This window comes from Pristis pectinata, chromosome 40, assembly GCF_009764475.1.
Source record: "Pristis pectinata isolate sPriPec2 chromosome 40, sPriPec2.1.pri, whole genome shotgun sequence".
NCBI classification, from domain to species: domain Eukaryota; kingdom Metazoa; phylum Chordata; class Chondrichthyes; order Rhinopristiformes; family Pristidae; genus Pristis; species Pristis pectinata.
The window spans coordinates 8006240-8028022 of NC_067443.1; the positions used below are offsets into that span (position 1 = coordinate 8006240).

At 49.1% G+C, this 21783-nt stretch overlaps 1 protein-coding gene across 2 annotated transcripts in view; it reads right to left on the reverse strand.

The window, feature by feature from the left end:
- LOC127587463 (threonine--tRNA ligase 1, cytoplasmic-like) overlaps nucleotides 1-17686 on the reverse strand; it is a 38787-nt gene extending 21101 nt beyond the window's left edge. The window contains exons 1-9 of one of the 2 annotated variants that reach the window (XM_052045798.1): nucleotides 17562-17680; nucleotides 14700-14795; nucleotides 13844-13924; nucleotides 13524-13714; nucleotides 10711-10834; nucleotides 8637-8758; nucleotides 7544-7661; nucleotides 7386-7450; nucleotides 702-780 (exon numbers count right to left, since the gene is read on the reverse strand). In XM_052045798.1, the coding sequence (XP_051901758.1) occupies nucleotides 702-780; nucleotides 7386-7450; nucleotides 7544-7661; nucleotides 8637-8758; nucleotides 10711-10834; nucleotides 13524-13714; nucleotides 13844-13924; nucleotides 14700-14795; nucleotides 17562-17651 (966 nt within the window). In that variant the 5' untranslated portion in view covers nucleotides 17652-17680. Of the gene's footprint in view, nucleotides 1-701; nucleotides 781-7385; nucleotides 7451-7543; nucleotides 7662-8636; nucleotides 8759-10710; nucleotides 10835-13523; nucleotides 13715-13843; nucleotides 13925-14699; nucleotides 14796-17561 lie in introns of both variants that reach the window. The other variant, XM_052045799.1, reaches the window with a different exon arrangement.
- Nucleotides 17687-21783: the final 4097 nt, after the last annotated feature.

The window sequence follows — 21783 nt, forward strand, 5'->3', positions numbered from 1 at the left end:
TACTCCATCAGACCTGCTCGTCATTATAACGAGCCCTCACTCAGCACCTTTCGGTGGAGAAGTGCCTCTGTTCTACAGCTATAACCTCTAAGCTGACCCTCAACTGGTGAAGAGATTCTTAATTAGCCATTGGCCCTGTGACTGAAGGAAAGCCTCCCGATGTCAGCCTGGCTCTGACTTTCCTACTTGCTCTGAACTTCACAGCCAGAGAAAATAGATTCCAATAACAACTGAGTGGGAAACCAACGAAACTAATGGCATCCTTCCCAAGGGGACAGCGCACATTGGTTGTACGCAAGAAGAAATTAGCCCTTTAAAACAGAGAACTCAGCACCAACATCACACACTCCTGGGGTCAGACACAGAATGAAGCTCCCTCCACACCGTCCCATCACACACTCCTGGGGTCAGACACAGGGTGAAGCTCCCTCCACACCATCCCGTCACACAATCCCGGGGTCAGACACAGGGTGAAGCTCCCTCCACACCGCCCCGTCACACAATCCCGGGGTCAGACACAGGGTGAAGCTCCCTCCACACCGTCCCATCAAACACTCCCGGGGTCAGACATAGAGTGAAGCTCTCTCCACACTGTCCCATCACACACTCCTGGGGTCAGACACAGAGTGAAGCTCCCTCTACACCGTCCTGTTGAGCAGGTTGTGGTGAGCCATTGGTGCAGAAGACAGTACAAGACCCACCTTCTCAATGCGGAAAGCCTTGATCTGCCCAGTGTGCCTGATGTGAGGTCCTCGACACAGATCAACCAACGACCCGCACCTGAAGCAAAACAAATCAGCTGGACAAATTGATCAGATCAGTGTTCGTGCGTCCCTGAGAAGAGGCCTGGTTTAGACCCTCTCAGTAACACCACCTGGAGGCCAGGGGTGTGATGGAATGCTCTGCTTTTGACACCACAAGTGCAGTTCCAACACACTCAAGAAGCTCAGAGACATATTGGACTCACTAAAAAACTATGCACCCTCCACCACCAGCACCTGTGGCTGTAATGCGCACAATTAGAACATTTCACCTGCTTGTCTGGGCACCTTTGGCATGAGTTCCAGTGAGAAGGGCAAGGACAACAGGTGCAGAATGGACTGCCTGCAGGTTTGTCCTCCAACACACACTACATCCCGTCTGGAAAATATATTGCGGTTCCTTCACCGTCTCTGAAAACTGTCTTATTGAAAAGCACCATCACAAGTCATACAGCACGGAAACAGGCCCTTCAGCCCAACCAGTCCATGCTGACCAAATTGCCCATCTAAGATAGTCCCATTTGCCTGCGTTTGGCCCATGTCCATTCAAATGTCTCCTATTCATGTACCTTTTAAATGTTGTGAATGTACCTGCCTCACCCACTTCCTCTGGCAGCGTGCTTCATAGACTGACCACCCTCTGTGTGAAGAAGTTGCCCCTCAGGTTTCTATTAAATCTCTCCCCTCTGTCCTTAAACCTGTGCTCTCTAGTTCTTGATTCCCCAGCCCCAGGAAAAAGATTGTATGCATTCACCCTATTTATGTCTCTCATGATTTTATACACCTCTAAGATAAGTGTCCTTCTTCTATGTGCCAATAAATAAAATCCCAATCTCTCTATATAGCTGTCCCTTGAGTTCCAACAAGGAGCTCCTCATATATTTCCTCTGCACTCTTTTCAGTTCACTGGCTTCAGTTTACTGGCATCTTTCCTACAGCAGGGTGACCAGAACTGAACACAATATTCCAAATGCAGTCTCACTAACATCTTGTACAACTTCAAAATAATGTCCCAACTCCTGTACTCAGTGCCCAGACTGATGAAGGCCAGCATGCCAAAAGCCCTGTCTACCTGTGCCTCTACTTTCAGGGAACCGCATACTTGTACTCCTAGGTCCCTCTGTTCTACAACACTACCCAGGGCCCCGCCGCTCACTTGTTTTCACAAAACACACTTTGCATTTATCTGAAGTAAACTCCATCATTTGCCATTCCTCAGCCCACTTACCCAGCTGATCAAGATCCCTCTGTAAATCCTGATAATCATCCTCACCGTCTATGACACCACCTATTGTAGTGTCATCTGCAAACTATTAACCACACCTTGTACACTCCCATCCAAATCATTGATATAGATCGCATCCTCAAATCTTTTCTGCGGGGAGGAGTGGGGGGGGGGGGGGGGGGGGGGGGGACTGACAAGAAGATCAGGCAGCCAGAATGGGATAATTTGATCCAGCATCACCTCAATCAGAGCTGCACGATGTTAAACCACATTGCCATCACAAGAAAATAGGACCAGAGCTACAAGGTGGTTATGTTGCTGGACTGTTATCCAGATGTCTGGTCCATTGATCTGAAGACTGGAGATTCAGGCACAGCAGCTGAGGAATTTGAGTTTAGTTGATTAAATAAACATGCAGCTTAGCAAAGACGGGATTCTGTACCGGTGAGCATGAAAGTGCTGGGTCATTGCAAAAACTGGTTCATTGTAATTTTCTCAGGGAAGGAAATACTACCTAGTCTGGCCTACATTTGACTCCTGACCCACTAATGTGGTTGGGCTTTAACTACTTCCCGAAGTGGGCCAACAATCCGCAAGTTAGCTCGGGAGATGGATAATAAACATCAATCTTGCCAGCCATCCCCACGTCCTGGGAATGAGAGATATTGAAAAGGAGTAAGTCGGCACGTGTCCCCTCAAGCCTGCTCTGCCACTCGAGAAGATCACATCTTCTCCTCCACCTTGGGTCCATTTCTCTGCCCGTAACACTGAAAGCCCACTTGCCTCTATTGATCCAAGCCTCGAGTATACTTGCAGCCGAGACTCCACAACTCCCTGTAGAGAAGGATTCCAAAGATTCTCAACATTCTGGCTGCAGGAAGTCCTCCTCGCCTCAGACCCAACTGGCCAGACTCTGGCCCTGGTTCTAGACTCCGCAGCCAAGGGAAATATCCTCTCCCACCTCTTCTGTCAAAGAATTTCATACATTTCAATGAAATCACTTTCCCTGGGTTTACTCCTCAGAGGACAATCTTGTCAACCCAGAAATTATCCAGAGATGAGCTCATCCGAGAAGATGATTTCTACTTCTGCTGGGGTGGGGGGTTTGGGGCAGATGATATTTCCAACTCGACACTTGGGACCCACAGAGCAGCGTATAAAGCCGGGATGGTGCAGTGGGACGGGATTTAACTGCTGCACAGCTCACTGGGACCCCCTTGTGGTAGCAACCTGAAACTGTCCAAGGGTAGCAGTAATGCACAGAGTCAGAGTTGTACAGTACAGAAAGAGGCTCCTGCCCCCCCCAAACTCATCCATGCTACCTAGTCCCATCTGCCTGCCCTCCTCTACACTTCTGAGACCTGGACAACCTACAGCATGCATCTCGAGGCACCAGAATCATACCAGCGACACTACCTCTTCAAATCTTCCAAATTTATTAGAAGGACAAGCAAACTGATGTCAGTATCGTCTCCCAGGCCAGTATCCCCAGCACTGAAGCCCTGGTTACTCAGATGCCTGCACTGATCACATTGCTTACGTGCCCAACCCCAGACTCACAAAGCAGGTACTCGACTCTGAACGTATGGGGAGCGTTTGACGTCTCTGGGCCTGTACTCGATGGAGCTCAGAAGGATGGGGGGGGGGGGGGAGAGAATCTCAATGAAACCTAAAGGATACTGAAAACCCTGGATAGAGTGAACGTGGAGGGGATTTCCATCAGTGGGAGAGTCAAGGATCTGAGCGCACAGCCTCAGAATAAAGCGATGACCATTTAGTACTGGGATGGGGAGGAATTTCTTCAGCCAGAGGTAAGATAATTTATTTATGAGTCACATGTACATCAAAATACACAGTGAAATGCATCTTTTTGCATTACTGAGAATGTTCTGGGGGCAGCCCGCAAGTGACACCACCATAGCATGCCCACAACTTCCTAACCTGTACGTCTTTGGAATATGGGAGGAAACCGGAGCACCCAGAGGAAACCCACGCAGACACTGGGAGAACATGCAAACTCCTTACAGACAGCGGCAGGAATTGAACCTGGGTCGCTGGCGCTGTAATAGCGTTACGTTAATCGCTACACTACCGTGCCGCCAAATATTTAACCGTCAGGAGGCTGGTGAGTCTGTGGAATCCGTTGCCACAGAGGGCTGTGGAGGCCAAGTCGTTGGGTGTATTTAAAGCAGAGGTTGATAGGTTCTTGACTGGTAAGGGGGTTAAGGGTTACGGGGAGAAGATGGAAGAATAGGGTTGATAAAAAAAAATCAGCCATGATTGAATGGTACAGCAGACTCAATGGGCCGAATAGCCCAATTCTGCTCCTATGTCTTGTGGAACTCCAAGCAGGCACAGAAAAGAATTCAAGGATCCTTGGGCCTAATTCGAGGCAGCTTCCTCGAAGAAATGCAACATCCCCAACTGACCCCTGCGAATCTCTGGCCCACTCAAAGTGGAGGAGGAGCATTTGGGATGGTATCAAGAACCTTGTGCCCATGCATCGGGAGCACACAGAGTTCACCACCCCACCAACCACCCACCCACCTATCCCCATCTGTGGAAGTGTCTGCAGTTCCTCTGTTAGCCCGACGAGCCACAAACCGGTTCATGGTCAAGAAACATTCTTCGTGTGTGTGGCTCATGGGCTGGGAAAAATTGGCCTTTTATCTAATCACAACATCAGTCTACATTTATGCAGAACCTTTAATGTATGCAATGCTGTGGGACTTTTTCCTAAGAGGACTATCAGTCAGAATACGGCTCTGAGCCACATTAGGACAGGCCAGCAAAAGTTTGGTCATTAGCATCTCTGGAGGATGAGAGAGGTGAAGAGGCTCAGGGAGTTCCAAGCAGCCGAAGGCAGGTCTATAATAGAGTCAAAGTTGTACAGCATGGAAACAGGCCTTTCAGCTCAGCTCATCTGCACCAACCAAGATGCCCAACTGTGCTTGTCCCATTTGCTTGCATTGGGTCCATATCCCTCTAAACCTCTCCCATCCATGGCATGCAAATAACGTGCCCCGCTCAGCATGGAGTGATTGAAATGGGAGTTATGCAGGAGATCAGTACTGGGAGAGTGGCGGGAACTCGGGAACGAGCTGGAGGAGGAAGCAGCAAGGCTGTGGAGAGCAGTGAAGACAAGGGTGAGAACAATTAAAACCAGATCCTTCCTGACAGAGAGCCACTGAAGGTCAGCGTGCACAGGGAGATGTGCAAGTGGGACCTGGATACAGGCAGCGGAGGTATGGATGAACAGTGGTTTCAGAAGAGAAGAACGAAAGTGGCCAGGCCAGTGGTGTGAAGGAATAGCTGTCTTGATTGTCAATACTAGGCAGTCCCTTGGGAACGAGGATGACTTGCTTTCACTCTGGTTCTGTGGATCCTTCAAAGCTACCAATGACCAAACTGTTCCAATGTAGCTCAGAGCCAAATTCTGGCTGATAACACTCGAGGAAAGTGTCCCATGGTACTGTGTACATGAAAGATGCAGGCTAATGCTGTGATTAGATACAAAAACAAATTATCACAGCCCCTTAGCCAGTCACAAGGAACACCAAGTTAACTTAACTGCAGCCAAATAACTGGTTAAGAAAGGAAGATCCGGGGAGGCAGATTACTGATCACTATCCTGTTGCACCTGCGTATTGCCCAACACCCAAAGTTGGGGCTCACACCAGGAAGCTGCCTGCACACACAAGGTGGGGGCATGGGCTGAGGCACGCTGTTTAACAGCACCCGTCGTTCAGCAAAAGGCTTTGTCCGCAGAGGAAGGGAGACTGGAAGAAGAGGAATACAGAAACAGTGATGAGACCATGGGATATGGGGACAGTGTTGGAAAACGGTAGAGGTTGTAGATCAGCCATGATCTCAATGAATGGAGGAGCAGGTTCAAGAGGCTAGACAGCCCACCCTGGTCCAGTGTCTGTTCATCGAGACGCAACTGCCTGCTCTACCATTCAATGCGATCAACAGTGCTCTGAGCCCTAACTCCATCTATTCCTCTTTTCTCCACATCCCTTAATACCTTGGGTTGACAAAAATCCATTTTAAAAATTAACAAATCAGCCCTGCATTGATTGCCCTTGAAGAGCCACAGATTTCACCCACTCTCTATGTGTACAGATGTTTCTGAACATCATTCTTGAAACACTGGCTCTGTCCTCGAGTCCCAGACTCTATTACCAGACAAAGTGGTTTCCCTCGATCAACACTATTAGTTCCTCCTAATACAGTCATAGAGCAGTGCAGCACAGGAACAAGCTCTTCGGCCCACAATGTTGTGCTGAACTAATTACATTAGTAATAAAATGCCCAACTAAACTAATCCCTCCTGCCTACACAATGTCCATATCCCACCATTTCCCTCACATTCATGTGCCAGCCTCAGAGCTTTTTGAATGCCCCTCTCATATTTGCTTCCACCCCCACCCCAGGCAGCGCATTCCAGGCACCCACTGCTCTCTGTGTTAAAAAACTTGCCCCGCACATCTCCTTTGAACTTACCCCCATCACCTTAAATGCATGCCCTCCGGTATTAGACACTTCAACCCTGGGGAAAAAGATACCGCCTGTCCACTCTATCTATGCCTCTCATAATCTTATAAATCTCTATCAGATCTCCCCTCAGCCTCTGCCGCTCCAGAGAAAACAACCCAAGTTTGTCCAACCTATCTTCATAGCACATGCCCTCTAATCCAGGCAGCATCCTGGTGAATCTCCTCTGCACCCTCTCCAAAGTCTCCACATCCTTCCTGTAATGGGGCGACCAGACTGAATCCAATACTCCAGATGCAGCATAACTAAAGTTTTATAAAGGTGCAGCATAACTTCCTGAACCTTGAATCAGTGCCTTGACTAATGAAAGCAAGAATGCCATATGCCTTCTTTACTGCCCTATGAACCTGTGTAGCCACTTTCAGGGAGCTATGAACAGGCCCTTCAGCCCAGCTAGTCCATGCTTACCAAGGTGCCCAACTAAGCCAGTTCCACTTGCCTGCATTTGGCCCATATCCCTCTAAACCTTTCCTGTCTGTGTACCTGCCCAAGAGTCTTCAAATGCTGTTAATGTACCTGCCTCAACCACTTCCTCCGGCAGCTCGTTCCATTTATCCACCACCCTCTGTGTGAAGATGTTGCCCCTCAGGTCCCTTTTAAATCTTTCACCTCTCACCTTAAACCCACGCCCTCTAGTTTCTGATTCCCTTTCCCTAGGGAAAAAAACTGTGACCATTCACCCCATCTATGCCCCTGATGATTTTAGACAATGTTTTGAAAACTTTCATCAAATCACCCCTTAAACCATTTCAGGGTCCATAACATTCTAGTTTTCATAAACTAGAACAGGCAGAAAAATTTAGAATCAGATAAATTAGCCACATAGCCAAACTTCGGGTTACCTGTAAACCGTGGCCATTGGCGACGTCACCTTGTCTTCGATAAATCGCAGCTTAAACTTGTTATACTGAAGAGGGAAAGCATTTGTCAGTGAAATCCAGCGATCGCCTTCCCTTTCTTGTAATTGCCAAATTTCCCCCTCCTGTGCCCCGGGCTCTACCTCAAAGAGTTCGAGAAGGTCCTCCCTCCGCACCTCCACCCTCTCAAAACGGAGTCTCTCCTTCACCATTGAACGGCAGATCCTTTCCAGCTGGGGGAAGTCACTCCTGGGGATCGGCCTGTTTGTGAGAGGGAGCACGGTCAGCAGAAGCAACAGATGAAGCTCAGTGTCTTATAAGGACTATTAACACAAATATAAAATCATCACCCCATGGCTATTCTGCAGCACGTGCTGACAACACTGCACTCTTGCTGAAATAATCACTGCTTTGCTGAAGGAAATGCAAACTAAGTGCATAGCAAGCTCCCACAATTTAGTAGATAAACCACTCACACATTTCTGTGTTGCGATCAGGGCTTCAGCCACATCCCAGGGTCTTGTACAAATATGGCCACGGATCATGCATCAGCCTGAGAAAGCAGATGTGGCCTCACCTACAGCAATCCCCACTTGTACCATGCAGGGAGTTGTGCAACTCATTCACTGGACAAAGTCCAACAAGCAGCCACAAAGAGACATATTAGGGAAAGTGATAAAAGCCCTTCATCAAGGAGGAAGGCACTTAGGAACATTTGAAAGGGGGAGAGGTTTTGAGACTAAATTCCTGACCAAGGCAAATGAAGGTACGGCTGCTGATGGTGCAGCTACCAAAATAGGGTCAGCAAGGCAGAGACACAGACAAATGTAGGGGCTGGAGGGGGTTACAGAGACAGTGAGGGGTGTAGGGGCCGGAGGGGTGTACAGAGACAGTGAGGGGTGTAGGGGCCGGAGGGGTGCACAGGGACAGTGAGGGGTGCATGGGCTGGAGGGGTGCACAGGGACAGGGAGGGGCTGGAAGGCGGACAGACGGGGAAGGGTGTAGGGGTTGGAGGGGTTTACGAAGACGGTGGGGGGGGGGGGCGTGTAGGGGCCGGAGGGGTGGACAGACGAGGAAGGGTGTAGGGGCCGGAGGGGCTTCCATCCTAGATTGGCATGATGATAGGAGGAAGGTGGGTGGGGAATGGGGAGGATGGATAGTGTTGGGGGAGGGGGGGGGGGAGGGTAAGCATGGGGAGGTGAAGTTAGCAAGAAGGGGAGTTGGGGAAGAGCTCACCTGCCTTCCAGATACATGTCGTAGAAGAAGCCGCACTCGGTGTTTGGTCCACGGCACAGCAAGCCGCCGTAGAGCTGCTCCATGGCAGCACCCAGTACGTGCGCACTGGAGTGCCAGTAGACCTGTGCAAAACATAGAGAGAGGCAAAGGGTGAGGCACCTACATGGGAAAGCCCACAAGGACAATGCCAGATCACGGGGGTGGGGTGAAGGAGGCAGGGAAAACAGGGTATATGCTGACAAGATGTCTCTCCTTGTGAGGGAGTCTAGAATGAACATAGACTACAGCACAGCACAGGCCCTTCAGCCCACAATGTTGTGCCGACATTTTATCCTGCTCTAAGATCTATGTAACCCTTCCCTTCCACATAGTCCTCCATTTCTCTATCATTCATGTGTCTATCTAAGAGTCTCTTAAATGTCCCTAATGTATCTGCCGGCAGTGTGTTCCATGCACCCACAACTCTCTGTGTAAAAAAAACTTAACCCTGACGTCCCCCTTATACCTTCCTCCAATCACCTTAAAATTATGTCCTGTCGTGTTAGTCATTGTCACACTGGGAAAAAATCTCTGGCTGTCCACTCGATCTATGCCTCTTACCATCTTGTACACCTCTATAAAGTCCCCTCTTATCCTCCTCTCCCTAGCTTGCTCAAACTATCCTTTAAGACAAATGAAGGGGGAGAAGTCTCAGTATAATATACCGAAATTATATATAGAATATTCTGAGCAGCTTTGGGCCCCACATCTAAGGAAAGAAGTGCTGGCCCTGGAGTGGGTCCAGAGGAAGTTCACAAGAATGATCCCAGGAAGAAAAGGCTTAATGTATGAAGAGCATTTGATGTCTCCGGGCCTGTACTCGATGGAGTTCAGAAGATGAGGGGGTATCTATTAGAAACCCACCAAATACTGAAAGGCCTGGATAGGGTGGACATGGAGAGGATGCTTCCATCAGTGGGAGAGTCTGGAATCTGAGGGCACAGCCTCAGAATAAAGGGACCTCCCTTTAGAAATGAGATGAGGAAGAACTTCTTCAGCCAGAGGGTGGTGAATCTGTGGAATTCGTTGCCACAGAGGGCTGTGGAGGCCAAGTCATTGGGTGTATTTAAGGCACAGATTGATAGGTCCTTGATTGGTAAGGGGGGTGGTTAAGGGTTATGGGGAGAAGGCGGAAGAATGAGGTTGAAAAATAATCAGCCATGATTGAACAGTGGAGCAGACTTGATGGGCTGAATGGCCTAATTCTGCTGCTATATCTTATGAATAGAGTGGTCACCCACCTCGGGAGGAGATGAGGAGGAATTCCTTTCCTCAGAGAATCCTACGCTTTGGAATTCTGTACCTCAGGAGGTGCAGAGGCTCAATTATTGAATATGTTCAAGGCCAAGAGACAGAGAAAAACTGTGCCCCGTTGGTGGAGGGGGTCAAGAATCAGGGGAAATACAATGAAGGTAACTGGCAAAAGAGCCAAAACTGATGTGGAGAAAGACGTGTTTACACAGTGAATGGTGGGGACCTGGAATGCACAGCCTGGGGCGGTATTGGGCAGGTGCAGTGGGAGTGCTCAGAAGCTAGATAACAGGAAAGAATTTGCAAGGTTGTGGGGAGAGGGAAGGGGAATGGGACACAAGAACATAAGAAACAGGAGCAGGAGTCGGCCATCTGGCCCGTCAAGCCTGCTCCGCCACTCAATAAGATCATGGCTGACCTGGCCGTGGACTCAGATCCACCTACCTGCCTTTTCCCCAGAACCCTCAATTCCCCTACTGTGCAAAAATCTGTCTGTGTCTTAAATATATTTAATGAGGTAGCCTCTACTGCTTCCCTGGGCAGAGAATTCCATGGATTCACTGCTCTCTGGGGAAAAGCAGTTCTCCCCCCCATCTCCGTCCTAAATCTGCTCCCCTGAATCTTAAGGCTATGTCCCCTCGTCCTCATCTCGCTGGATTGCTCTTTCATTGAGCCAGTGGAGGGCCAAAAGGCCTCCAGCCATTCTGTACACATTCTCCCAGTTGCCCAGGTTCCTCGCCCCAGGGGCAGTCACCAACCAGCGGCCAGCACCTCACTCACTCACCGCGTTCGCTGCCTCGCTGCCGAACTGGAGAAGCTCGACGTCCGCGTCCCCCTCCAGCGGGCGGTGAAGATCCCACAGCGCTCCGTTAACCCGGGCCACCACTGCCCCCTCTGCCAGACTCCGGCTGATGACACAACAAACCAAATGTCAGCAGATCCCTCTGCATGGGCTGCCACCCATTACAGAATCACACACTACTGCACCAGAGAGCTGAGGCCTGTTCTGGCTCTCTGACGGAGCTATCAAAGGCAGGACCCTGTCTGCTACTTTGAGCGGGAATGCCTCCAGGCCAACAACCAGCCTCAAGCAACACCGTTCATGCAAGTTATTAGGTCGGTGCTACTTTGGGAGCTTGTTGCATAGACATTAGTGACAGGAATAAATGATCTCACAACCGATGGATCAGATCGAAGCCCTGCAGTACCATCACATCTAGCGCAGAATGGTGATGGGCAATTAAACAGCTAACAGGTAGAGGAGGGTCCAAGGACAACCCCATCCAGATTCGATCTGATCCATTGGTTTATTCCTCTCTACTGCATATTGTTTGTGTCGTATAGTACACTTATAGTCCTGTGTTGCAGCTTCCATGCCTTGGGTGTGTTTGTTTCTGGCACTGACAGTGTTCGAAACCCCCAGTGTAAACCTTACCCTCCCCATGGAGTGCAAAACTCAGAAACGCTAAATTAAGAATTTTTTGGTGTGGGTGATTGACATGTCGGCACTAAAGGCAAAGCTGAAGCTTTTGAACCATTTTGTCCAGAAGTGTCAAGTAGGTGATCATGTCATTTTTCCCGAGATTCCCAGCATCAGCCAATTAGATTCAATCTGCATGACATCAAGAGGCTTTTGGCACACTGGCCTTCATCAGTCAGGGCACTGAGTATAAAAGTTGGGAGGTCATGGTGCAGTTGTACACGACACTAGCGAGGCCGCACTTGGAATACTGTGTACAGTTTTAGTCATTCTACTATTGGACATATCATACTAAACTGCAGAAGGTGCAGTAAAGATTTACAAAGATGCTGTCAGGACTTTAGGGACTGAGTTATAGGGAGAGGCTGGACAGGCTAGGAATTTATTCGTTGGAGCATAGGCGACTGACAGGTGATCTTGTAGAGGTGTATAAAATCACGAGGGGCATTGATAGGGTGAATGCACTCACTGTTTCCCCGGGTTGGGGAATCAAGAACTAGAGGGCATGGGTTTAAGGTGAGAGGGGAGAGATTTAATAGGAACTTGAGGAACAATTTTTTTTACACAAAGGGTTGTACGTATGTTGAGGCAGGTACAATAACAACTTCTAAAAGACAGTTGGACAAGTACACAAACAGGAAAGGTTTAGAAGGTTGTGGGCCAAACACAGGCAAATGGGACGAGCTCAGATGGGCACCTTGGTTGGCATGGACCAGTTGGGCCAAAGGGCCTGTTTCCATGTTGTATGACCCTATGACTAAATGGCTGGCAGCACTGGATGCAGCAACAGCTATAGGAGCAGACATCATTTCACCAGAACTAGTTGGGTCTCCAGCCAACTGTTACAGTACATCAGCATCTACCCAAATGGGAAAAATTACACAGGTACATCCTGTTCCAAGAAAATAGAACAAATCCAATCTGTCTAATTCCTGCCCAGCCAGTCTACACACAATCATCAGCTAAATGATAGAAAGTGGCATTGTCTGTGCCACCAAGCGCAACTTGCTCACTAATGCCCAGTTGGGTTTTGCCAGGACTACTTGGCTCCAGACTTCAGCACAGTCTTGGTCCAAGCATGAAGCAACGTGCCAAATTCCAGGGGTGGGCTGAGAGTGGCTGCCATTTGACATCAAGGAGCCCTGGCAAAATCAAAGACAATGGGAATCGAGAAGACCACTCCAGTAATTGGAGTCACACCTCACACAGTGGAGGATGGCTGTGGTTGTTGGAGGTTCATCAGCCCAGCCCCAGGACATCACTGCAGGAGTTCCCAAAGGTATTGTTTCCTACCCAGCCATCTTCAGCTGCTTCATCAATGTCCTTCTTTCCCTCGTAAGGTAAGGAGTGGGGATGTTCACCGATGACGGCACAATGTTCAGTTCCACTCACAACCTCCTCAGCAAATGAAGCAGTCTACACCTGCATGCAGCAACACTAGATAACATTCAGGCACTGGCAGATGAGTGGAAGGTAACCATCACCTTGTACAAGGGCCAGGCAATGACCATGTCCAACTAGAACGAGTCCACCACCTACCCTGATCAGTCAGAGTCCCCCACCATCAACATCCTGGGAGTCACCACTGACCAGAATTTCAACTGGACCAGTCACGTAAAGACTGTTGTGACAAGAGCAGGTCAGAGACCGGGGAACAGCACAGGTTTGATACAGAGTAAAGCTTCTTCTGGACTGTCCCATCACCCACTCCCTCCCCCACTCTGGGGAAAACAAACCCAACCTATCCAGTATTTTAGCAGGTTGTAATATGACATCCCTGTTGTTATATACTGTACACAGAAGGCAAACATCCCATTTGCTTTCTTAGCCAAGCTATCGACCTGTGCTGCCACTTCACTCTCATTACACACTACCAGGGTAGGGACAACACTAGTTAGACACACAGTAAAGTTCCCTCCACACTGTCTCATCACAACTCCCAAGGCAGGGAAAGCACCAGTTAGACAGAGAGTAAAGTTCCCTCACAGCCCCATCAAATTCCCAGAATGTATTCCATTCAATCTGAATCACAGATGGAGACACAGTTCTTCTTTCCTGCCCTCTGCTAACTTCCCTGTTCTTTTACTGCTTTGTGCTTCAGTTAGGAGCATTCTGACCTGATTGCTCTGGAGATCTGATAAGGGCTGGTTTTCCATGACTCTCCCTGCATACATTTCCCATCCGGGAGCCAGACTTTGATTGGTCGGCTCTCCTTCGAAACTCTCTCTTGTAGGATTTTGTCGTGGGTTTCCTTCAGTTTCTCAAACCGCTGAAGCCGCTCCTCAATGTACTCAGGCCAAGCCTTAACCTGTGGGAGGACACAGAGAACAACTTGCATCTCTGGGCAGGGACCAAAAGCAAGGCTGAGAGCTCCGAAACACTGATCCCATCATAAAGGAAGGGAAGGGGAAAAATGCTTTGTTCCTGATGTACTCACCTGCAAGCCACCACCGTCCTCTCCGTGGGTCCCAGCAGGCCTGCCTGTGCGGTCGTTCCAAGGGGCTGTTTCAGCTGAATTCTGTCAATGGAAGTGAAGGAGGTTTGTTAGATACAATTGGGATTGAACAGCCTGAAGGGCAGTGGAGGCAGTTCAACAGTATGGGATAAATCCCAAGGAAAAAACAAACCTGCAGGGGTGCTGGGAAGGAAAGGGCATCGGGATTGGGAATGATAGGACTGATCCTTCGAAGAGTGAGCTTGGGCACTAAATAAGTCTCACAGGTGGAGGCCAAAGTATACAGCACACACACAGGCCCTTTGGCCCTCTGGCTCTTGCCAACCATTGGCTACCCAATTACACCAATCCTACATTAACCTTGCCCTTTGTCACTTCTACCTATGACCTCCCAGTTTCTGACATTATTCCCGCTCTCCTCCCTCCGTCCCATCTGCCTGTAACCCCCTCCTCACCTGCCACCTCTTGCTCCACTCCTTCCCTCCACCTCCGACTATCTTCCCTCTACCTTTCAGTCCAGATGAAGGGTCTTGACCCGAAACATCGACTGTTCATGTCCCTCCACAGATGTTGCCGGACCCGCTGAGTTCCTCCAGCGCTCTGTGTGTTGCTCCAGATTCCAGCATCTGCAGTTCTTGTGTCTCCATGAATCTCATTTTCTTTTTATCCTTTCCACCCTCTCAACAACTCTCTCCATACTTTACCACTCACCCACACACCAACTGGTCCATGCCGACCACAGCACCCTCCCTGCTAGTCCCAATTTGGCCCATTACCCTCCATCCCTCCCCTCCACGTACCTGACCAAATACCCCTTAAATGTTACAATTGTACCCACCTCGACCACTTCCTCTGGCAGCTCATTCCAGGCACTCACCACCCTCTGTGGAAAGAAGTTACCTCTCAGGTCTCTTTTAAACCTCTGAGGCAGCATCTATGGAGGAAATGAACAGTTGAGGTTTCGGGCCGAGACCCTTCATCAGGACTGGAAAGGAAAAGGGCAGAAGCCAGAAGAAGGTGGTCAGGGAGGAGCACAGGCTGGCAGGTGATAGGTGAGTCCACTTGAGAGGGGAAGGGGGGTGGGTGGGAGAAGGGAGAGATGTAAGAAGCTCTGAGAGGTGATAGGTGGAAGAGGCAAAAGGCTGAAGGAGTAGGAATCCGGTAGGAGAGGACAGTATCACCTGGAATCTCCCCCACCTATCTTCCCCCTCTCACCTGGACTACTGCCCTCTCCTACCGGATTCTGAGCGAAGGGTCTCAACCCAAAACATTGATTGTTTATTTCCCTCCATAGATGCTGCCTGACCTGCTGAGTTCCTCCAGCATTTTGCGTGTGTGTTTCTCCAGATTCCAGCATCTGCAGAATCTCGTGTCTGTCTTTTAAATCTCTCCCCTCTCATCTTGTACCTGTGCCCCCTAGTTTTGGACTCCCCAACCCTGGGGAAAAGACTATGATCGTCCACCTTATCCATACCCCTCATGGTTTTATAAATTTCTATAAGGTTGCCCCTCATTCTCCTACGTTCCAAGGAATGAAGACCCACCCTGGCCAACCTCTCCAACTCAGGCCCTCGAGTCCTGGCAACATCCTTGTAAATCTTCTCTGCACTCTTTCCAGTTGATCCACATCTTTCCTATAACAGGGTGACCAAAACTGTACACTGTACTCCAAGTGCGGCCTCACCAATGACTCATACAACTGCAACATAATGCCCCAACCCCCATACGCAATGCCCTGACTGACGAAGGCAAACGTGCTACACGCCTTCTTCACCACCCTGTCTACTTGTGCAGCTGCTTTCAGCGAACTGTTCACTTGCACTCCCAGGTCCCTGTGTTCCACAACACTCGTCAGTGCTCTGCCATTCACTGTACAAATCCTATCCTGGTTTGAATTAACCTACCAACCTGCACATCTTTAAAATCTTAATGTGGTCACAGGGAGAACATGCAGACTCAGCACAGACAGCACCCAAGGTCAGGATTGAACCCAGTTCTTTCAGCAGCAGCTGTACAGCTGCACCACTGTGTTGTTTTATTATTATGGCTTCAAAGTCCCAAAGAAATGCACTGGGCCCTTGCTTTGTTACAGATGCTGAGGTGAATGCATTTACAACACAGGAGCTTGTCTGTCAATGAAACGATACAGACACTTATGGGTGCACCTTTCCACCACCCCCACGACACAGGAGGTAGGAGAATACCAAGGTAGATAAGAAGAACCATTTTCCCCATGGTAAGAGTGTCCAAAGCACAAGGGCATATGGTGAGGTGGGAAGTTTAGAAGATATCGGGGGGGGTAGAAATTCCCACCCCCCTCCCCCACAACACAGTCATAGAACAATAGGCACAGATACAGGCCCTTTGGCTCAACCAGTCCATGCTGACCACGGTGCCCACCCAGCTAGTCCCAACTTCCTGCAATCAGTCCATCTCCCTCCAAGCCCCACCCCTCCATGTACCTATCCAAGTGCTGCTTAAATGATACTGTTGTACCTGCCTCACCCACTTCCTCTGGCAGCTCGTTCCATTTACTCACCACCCTCTGCGTGGAAAAAGTTGCCCCTCATGTCCCTACTAAATCTTTCCCCTCTCACCCCAAACCTATGCCCCTGAGTTTTGAACCCTGGGGAAAAGACTGTTACCATCCACCTTATCTCTGCCTCTCAGAATTTTAAACATTTCTATAAGGTCACCCCTCCTCCTCCTATGCCCAAAGGAATAAAGACCCAGCCTGGCCAACCTCTCCCTACAACTCAAGCCCTTTTACAAGGATGTTTCCAGGAATAATCTTCTCTGCGCTCTTTCCAGTTTAACATCTTTTCGATAACAGGGCGACCAAAACTGTACACAGTACTCCACGTGCAGCCTCACCAACAACGTATACAACTGCAACATAATGTCCCAACTCCTACACTCAATGCCCTGACTGATGAAGGCCAGCGTGCTAAATATCTTGTCACCACCTTATCCACCTGTGACACCACTTTCAACGAACTATGCACATACTCCTAGGTCCTTGTTCCGTTACACTCCCTAGTGCCCTACCATTCATAGTACAAATCCTACACTGGTTTGACATTCCAAGATGCATCATCTCACACTTACTTGTATTGAAATCCATTTGCTACTCCTAGGCCCATTTCCCTATCTGATCAAGACCCCCCTTTAATCTACGATAACCTTCTTCACTATCAACAACAGCTCCTAATTTCATGGGTGCTTGAAATCTGTAATGCACTGCCTGGTGGTGGGGGCAGATCTCTCACACACATTTAAACACCATCTGGCCAAGGTATAGGTTACAGACGAAATGCGGGTACATTGGACTATAGTGGTCAGCAGGAACATGGCGGGCCGAAGGATCTGTTTCAGGCTGTATGACCCTACGACTATTACGAAACTAGAGGAATAAACTCAGCCGTGTTGGGATTCTGTGGGATCATCCTTACAAAAGGGTTGAAGTATGTACCACAAACAGGAAGGGCCGGTTGTGAGTTTCTTGTTATTCCGTCTGGCGCAACGTAAAATAAAAATCAACCTGGGAATTACTGGTTCGGATGTCCCAGTAGCAAAAAAAAGTGCCCCGCGAAAGCCCAGCAATGTTGAAACCGTGGGGAATAATTCAGAAACGTTGAGGCGGGAATTATTTCAGGCGGCTAAACGCATGAGACAGGCACAGATGAAGAGTATTACAGACCCAGCAGCGCCGCAGCCGAACCTCGGATACAGAGAAGACGCGGCTGAGTCGCCAGCTCCTCGTAGGGAGACTCCAACCAGCCACAGCCATCGCCGCCAGCCTGATTCACATCACCTCCCTGTGCGCAGCCATAACCATCCCTGCGCCGGCCGGCTATTGGTTCCAGCAATGTAACAACAGCGCGGCCGCCTTCTCGATTGGTTCCTGTCCCCTTCAATCAAAAGGCCTGGAACTTCCGCTTGGTGCTGCATGTGAATCAGTCCGGGCAGTGGGACATTGGTCTATTATTGTCACTTGTACCGAGGTACAGTGAAAAACTTGTCTTGCAAACCGATCGAACAGGTCAATTCATTACACAGTGCACTGAGGTTAGCATGAGATAAAACAATAACAATGCAGAGTACAGTGTTACAGCTACAGAGAAAGTGCAGTGCAGGTCACAGAGATGTTCCCCATCAATCCAGGTCCACATAACTCCAGTCAAACCTCCTTCCAACCTCTTACCAATATTCACAGCGCACGCTCTGCGGGAAACCCCTTCAGCTCCGAGTCTGAAAGTTGTGGGTTTAATTTCTGGTCTAAGAACTGGAGTAACTTGGAGGGAGCATGCACTGTCAGAGGACCTGTCAGTGGTGAGGGAATGCTGCACAGATGGAGGACCTTTACAGGCAGTCCCTGGTTTACGACAGGGTTCTGGTCCCGAGAACTGTTTGTAAGTCGGAATGAACAGCAACAGTATGTGGGAAAGGATCACTGAAACAGCGGTGAGAGGAGAGCCAGCAGATGCAGGAAGAGCAGCCGCCAAACGCCCTCACTGAGTCAGTGAGTGAGTCTACTCACTGTTCCCTGGTCTGCTTGACTTGACCCAACTCCTGACTGTTGCGGGTCAGAGCGGAGGGGGTAGAAGGCAAGTGGAAGTGCCCCATTCCCACTCGACAGAGTCCAGCCCCATCGAACCCATTGGTCTCCCAGGCGTTTGTTCATATGTACGGGCGGTTGTAACCTGCTGAGGCCCTCAGCTGAGGAAGTGCTGCACTGGTAGAGAGGCTCTTTATAGTTATAGCACAGCACGAAAGATCCTGCAACACTTGAAGAAAAACAAAGCAGTTCTCATTGGGTCCACTTCATCCCTCAACCAATATTGCTGGGAGAGTCTCTGGACATTATTGTACTGCCCTGTGTGTGTGGGAGTTCGCTGTGCACAGTTTGAACGATGTATTTCCTACATGTAATACAATTCAGAAGCCTCCTTTTAAGGTAGTCCTGCAGGGTGAAGAATGACACGAGTTCTGTGGGTCTGACATGGCTGATGAGGCCAGTGTGAGACATGCCACAACTGGGCAAGAGGTGCTTGATAGAGCAGGTGGGTGGGTGTGTTGGAAGGTGGCATTTATTTCCGCCTTGTCACTGGGTATTTTTGATGAATGGTCTCAAAATTCTCTATGCCATCCTGAAATGCAGCTTTTCCACTTTGAGAAGTCATGGGGCTGGGATTCCCTGGCTTACACTTTAGGCTTTGAGAATGTCCTTGATACGGCCACCTCATTGTGACATAGTTTGGAGTAGTTTGTCTGTTTCAGGAGTCTGATGTTGGCTATGCACACCATGTGGCCTGCCCAACAGAGCTGCCTCAGTGCTGGGGATGTTGGCCTGGGAGAGAACACTGACACCAGCTCGCTTAACCTGCCTGTGGATTTGGAGGGTTTTCAGTACCTCCTTCGTGCTTTACGGTACCTGCTGTAGATAGTTTATGTCTCGAGGATCACCACTGCCCTGTACCCAGAAATTTGTGCTGATTAAATGTTTTGACTTTCAAACACTCTTTTCCTCAGACTGTCAAAAGCTGTGTTGGTGCACTGAAAGCAACGGTGAAGTTCATCTTTCTGTAAGAATAGTCAAGATTAGGGCATCTTTGAGGTCACCTGGCAAGTCCTCCTCTTCTCAGACGATGGAGAGGAGGTTGTGAATGTGAAGCTCCCCTCTGCCATGTTTTAGAACTTCAGCAGGGAGACCGTCTACTTGCAAGGCTGCCTTGTTCTTCCAGTTGGTATTCGACCTTTCTGACATTGTGCACTTGGGTGGTGTTGACAACAGGCCCGATATAGAACACAGAACAATTACAGCACAATTCAGGCCCTTCGGCCCACAAAGCTGTGCCGAACATGTCCCTACCCTAGAAATTACTAGGCTTACCCATAGCCCTCTATTTTACTCAGCTCCATATACCGATCTAACAGTCTCTTGAAAGACCCTATCGTATCAGCCTCCATCACCATTTCCGGCAGCCCATTCCATGCACTCACCACTCTCTGAGTAAAAAACTTACCCCTGACATCTCCTCTATAACTACTCCCCAGCACCTTAAACCTATGTCCTCTTGTGGCCACCAATTCAGCCCTGGGGAAAAGCCTCTGACTATCCCATCAATACCTCTCATCGTCTTATACACCTCTACCAGGTCCCCCCTCATCCTCCGTCTCTCCAAGGAGAAAAGGCCAAGTTCCCTCAACCTGCTTTCATAAGGCATGCTATGCATCCCAGGCAGCATTCTTGTAAATCTCCTCTGCACCCTCTCTATGGCTTCCACATCTTTCCTGTAGTGAGGCGACCAGAACTGAGCACAGTACTCCAAGTGGGGTCTGACCAGGGACCTGCATAGCTGCAACAATACCTCACGGCTCCTTAATTCAATTCCCCAATTGATGAAGGACAATACACCATATGCCTTTTTAACCACAGAGTCAACCTGCGCCACCACTTTGAGCGTCCTATGGACTCGGACCCTAAGATCCCTCTGATCCTCCACACTGCCAAGGGTCCTACCATTAAGACTATATTCCGCCAACATATTTGACCTACCAAAATGAACCACTTCACACTTATCTGGGTTGAACTGCACCTGCCACTTCTCAGCCCAACTCTACATCCTATCTATATCCCTCTGTAACCTCTGACAGCCCTCCAAACTATCCACAAAACCCCCAACCTTCGTGTCATCCGCAAACTTACTAACCCATCCCTCCACTTCCTCATCCAGGTCATTTATAAAAATCACAAATAGTAAGAGTCCCAATACAGATCCCTGAGGTACACCACTGGTCACCGACCTCCACTCAGAATATGACCCCTCAACAACCACTCTTTGCCTTCTGTGGGCCAGCCAGTTCTGGATCCACACTGCAATGTCCCCTTGGATCCCATGTCTCCTCACCTTCTCCATAAGCTTCGCATGGGGTACCTTATCAAACGCCTTGCTGAAACCCATATACACTACATCTACTGCTCTCCCTTCACCGATGTGCTTAGTCACATCCTCAAAAAATTCAATCAGGCTCGTAAGGCAGGACCTGCCCTTAACAAAGCCATGCTGACTATTCCTAATCATATTATACCTCTCCAAATGTTCATAAATCCTGCCTCTCAGGATCTTCTCCATCAGCTTACCAACCACTGAGGTAAGACTCACTGGTCTATAATTCCCTGGGCTATCCCTACTCCCCTTCTCGAATAAAGGAACAACATCCGCAACCCTCCAATCTTCTGGAACCTCTCCCGTCTCCATGGATGACACAAAGATCATCGTCAGAGGTTCCACAATCTCCTCCCTCGCCTCCAACCTGGGGTACATCTCATCCGGTCCCAGCGAATTATCTAACTTGATGCTTTCCAAAAGTTTCAGCACCACCTCTTTTCTAATATCTACATGCTCAAGCTTTTCAGGCCACTGCAAGTCCCCAGTACAATCCCCCAGATCTTTTTCCGTGGTGAATACTGATGTAAAGTATTCATTAAGTACCTCCACTATTTCTTCCGGATCCATACACACTTTCCCACTGCTGCACCTGATAGGCCCTATCCTTTCACATTTCATCCTCTTACTCTTCACATACTTGTACAATGCCTTGGGGATTTCCTTGATCCTGCCCGCCAAGGCCTTCTCATGTCCCCTTCTGGCTCTCCTAATCTCTTTCTTAAGTTCCTTCCTTTTAGCCTTGTACTCCTCCAGATCTTTAACATTACCTAGCTCTCTGTACCTTTTGTATGCTTTTCTTTTCCTTTTGACTACATTTATTATAGCCTTCGTACACCACGGTTCCTGTATCCTATCATGACTGTCTCATCGGAACATGTCTGTTCAGAGCTCCATACAAATATCCCTTGAATATTTGCCGCATATCTTCCATACTTTTCCCAGAGAATATCTGTTCCTAATTTAATCTTC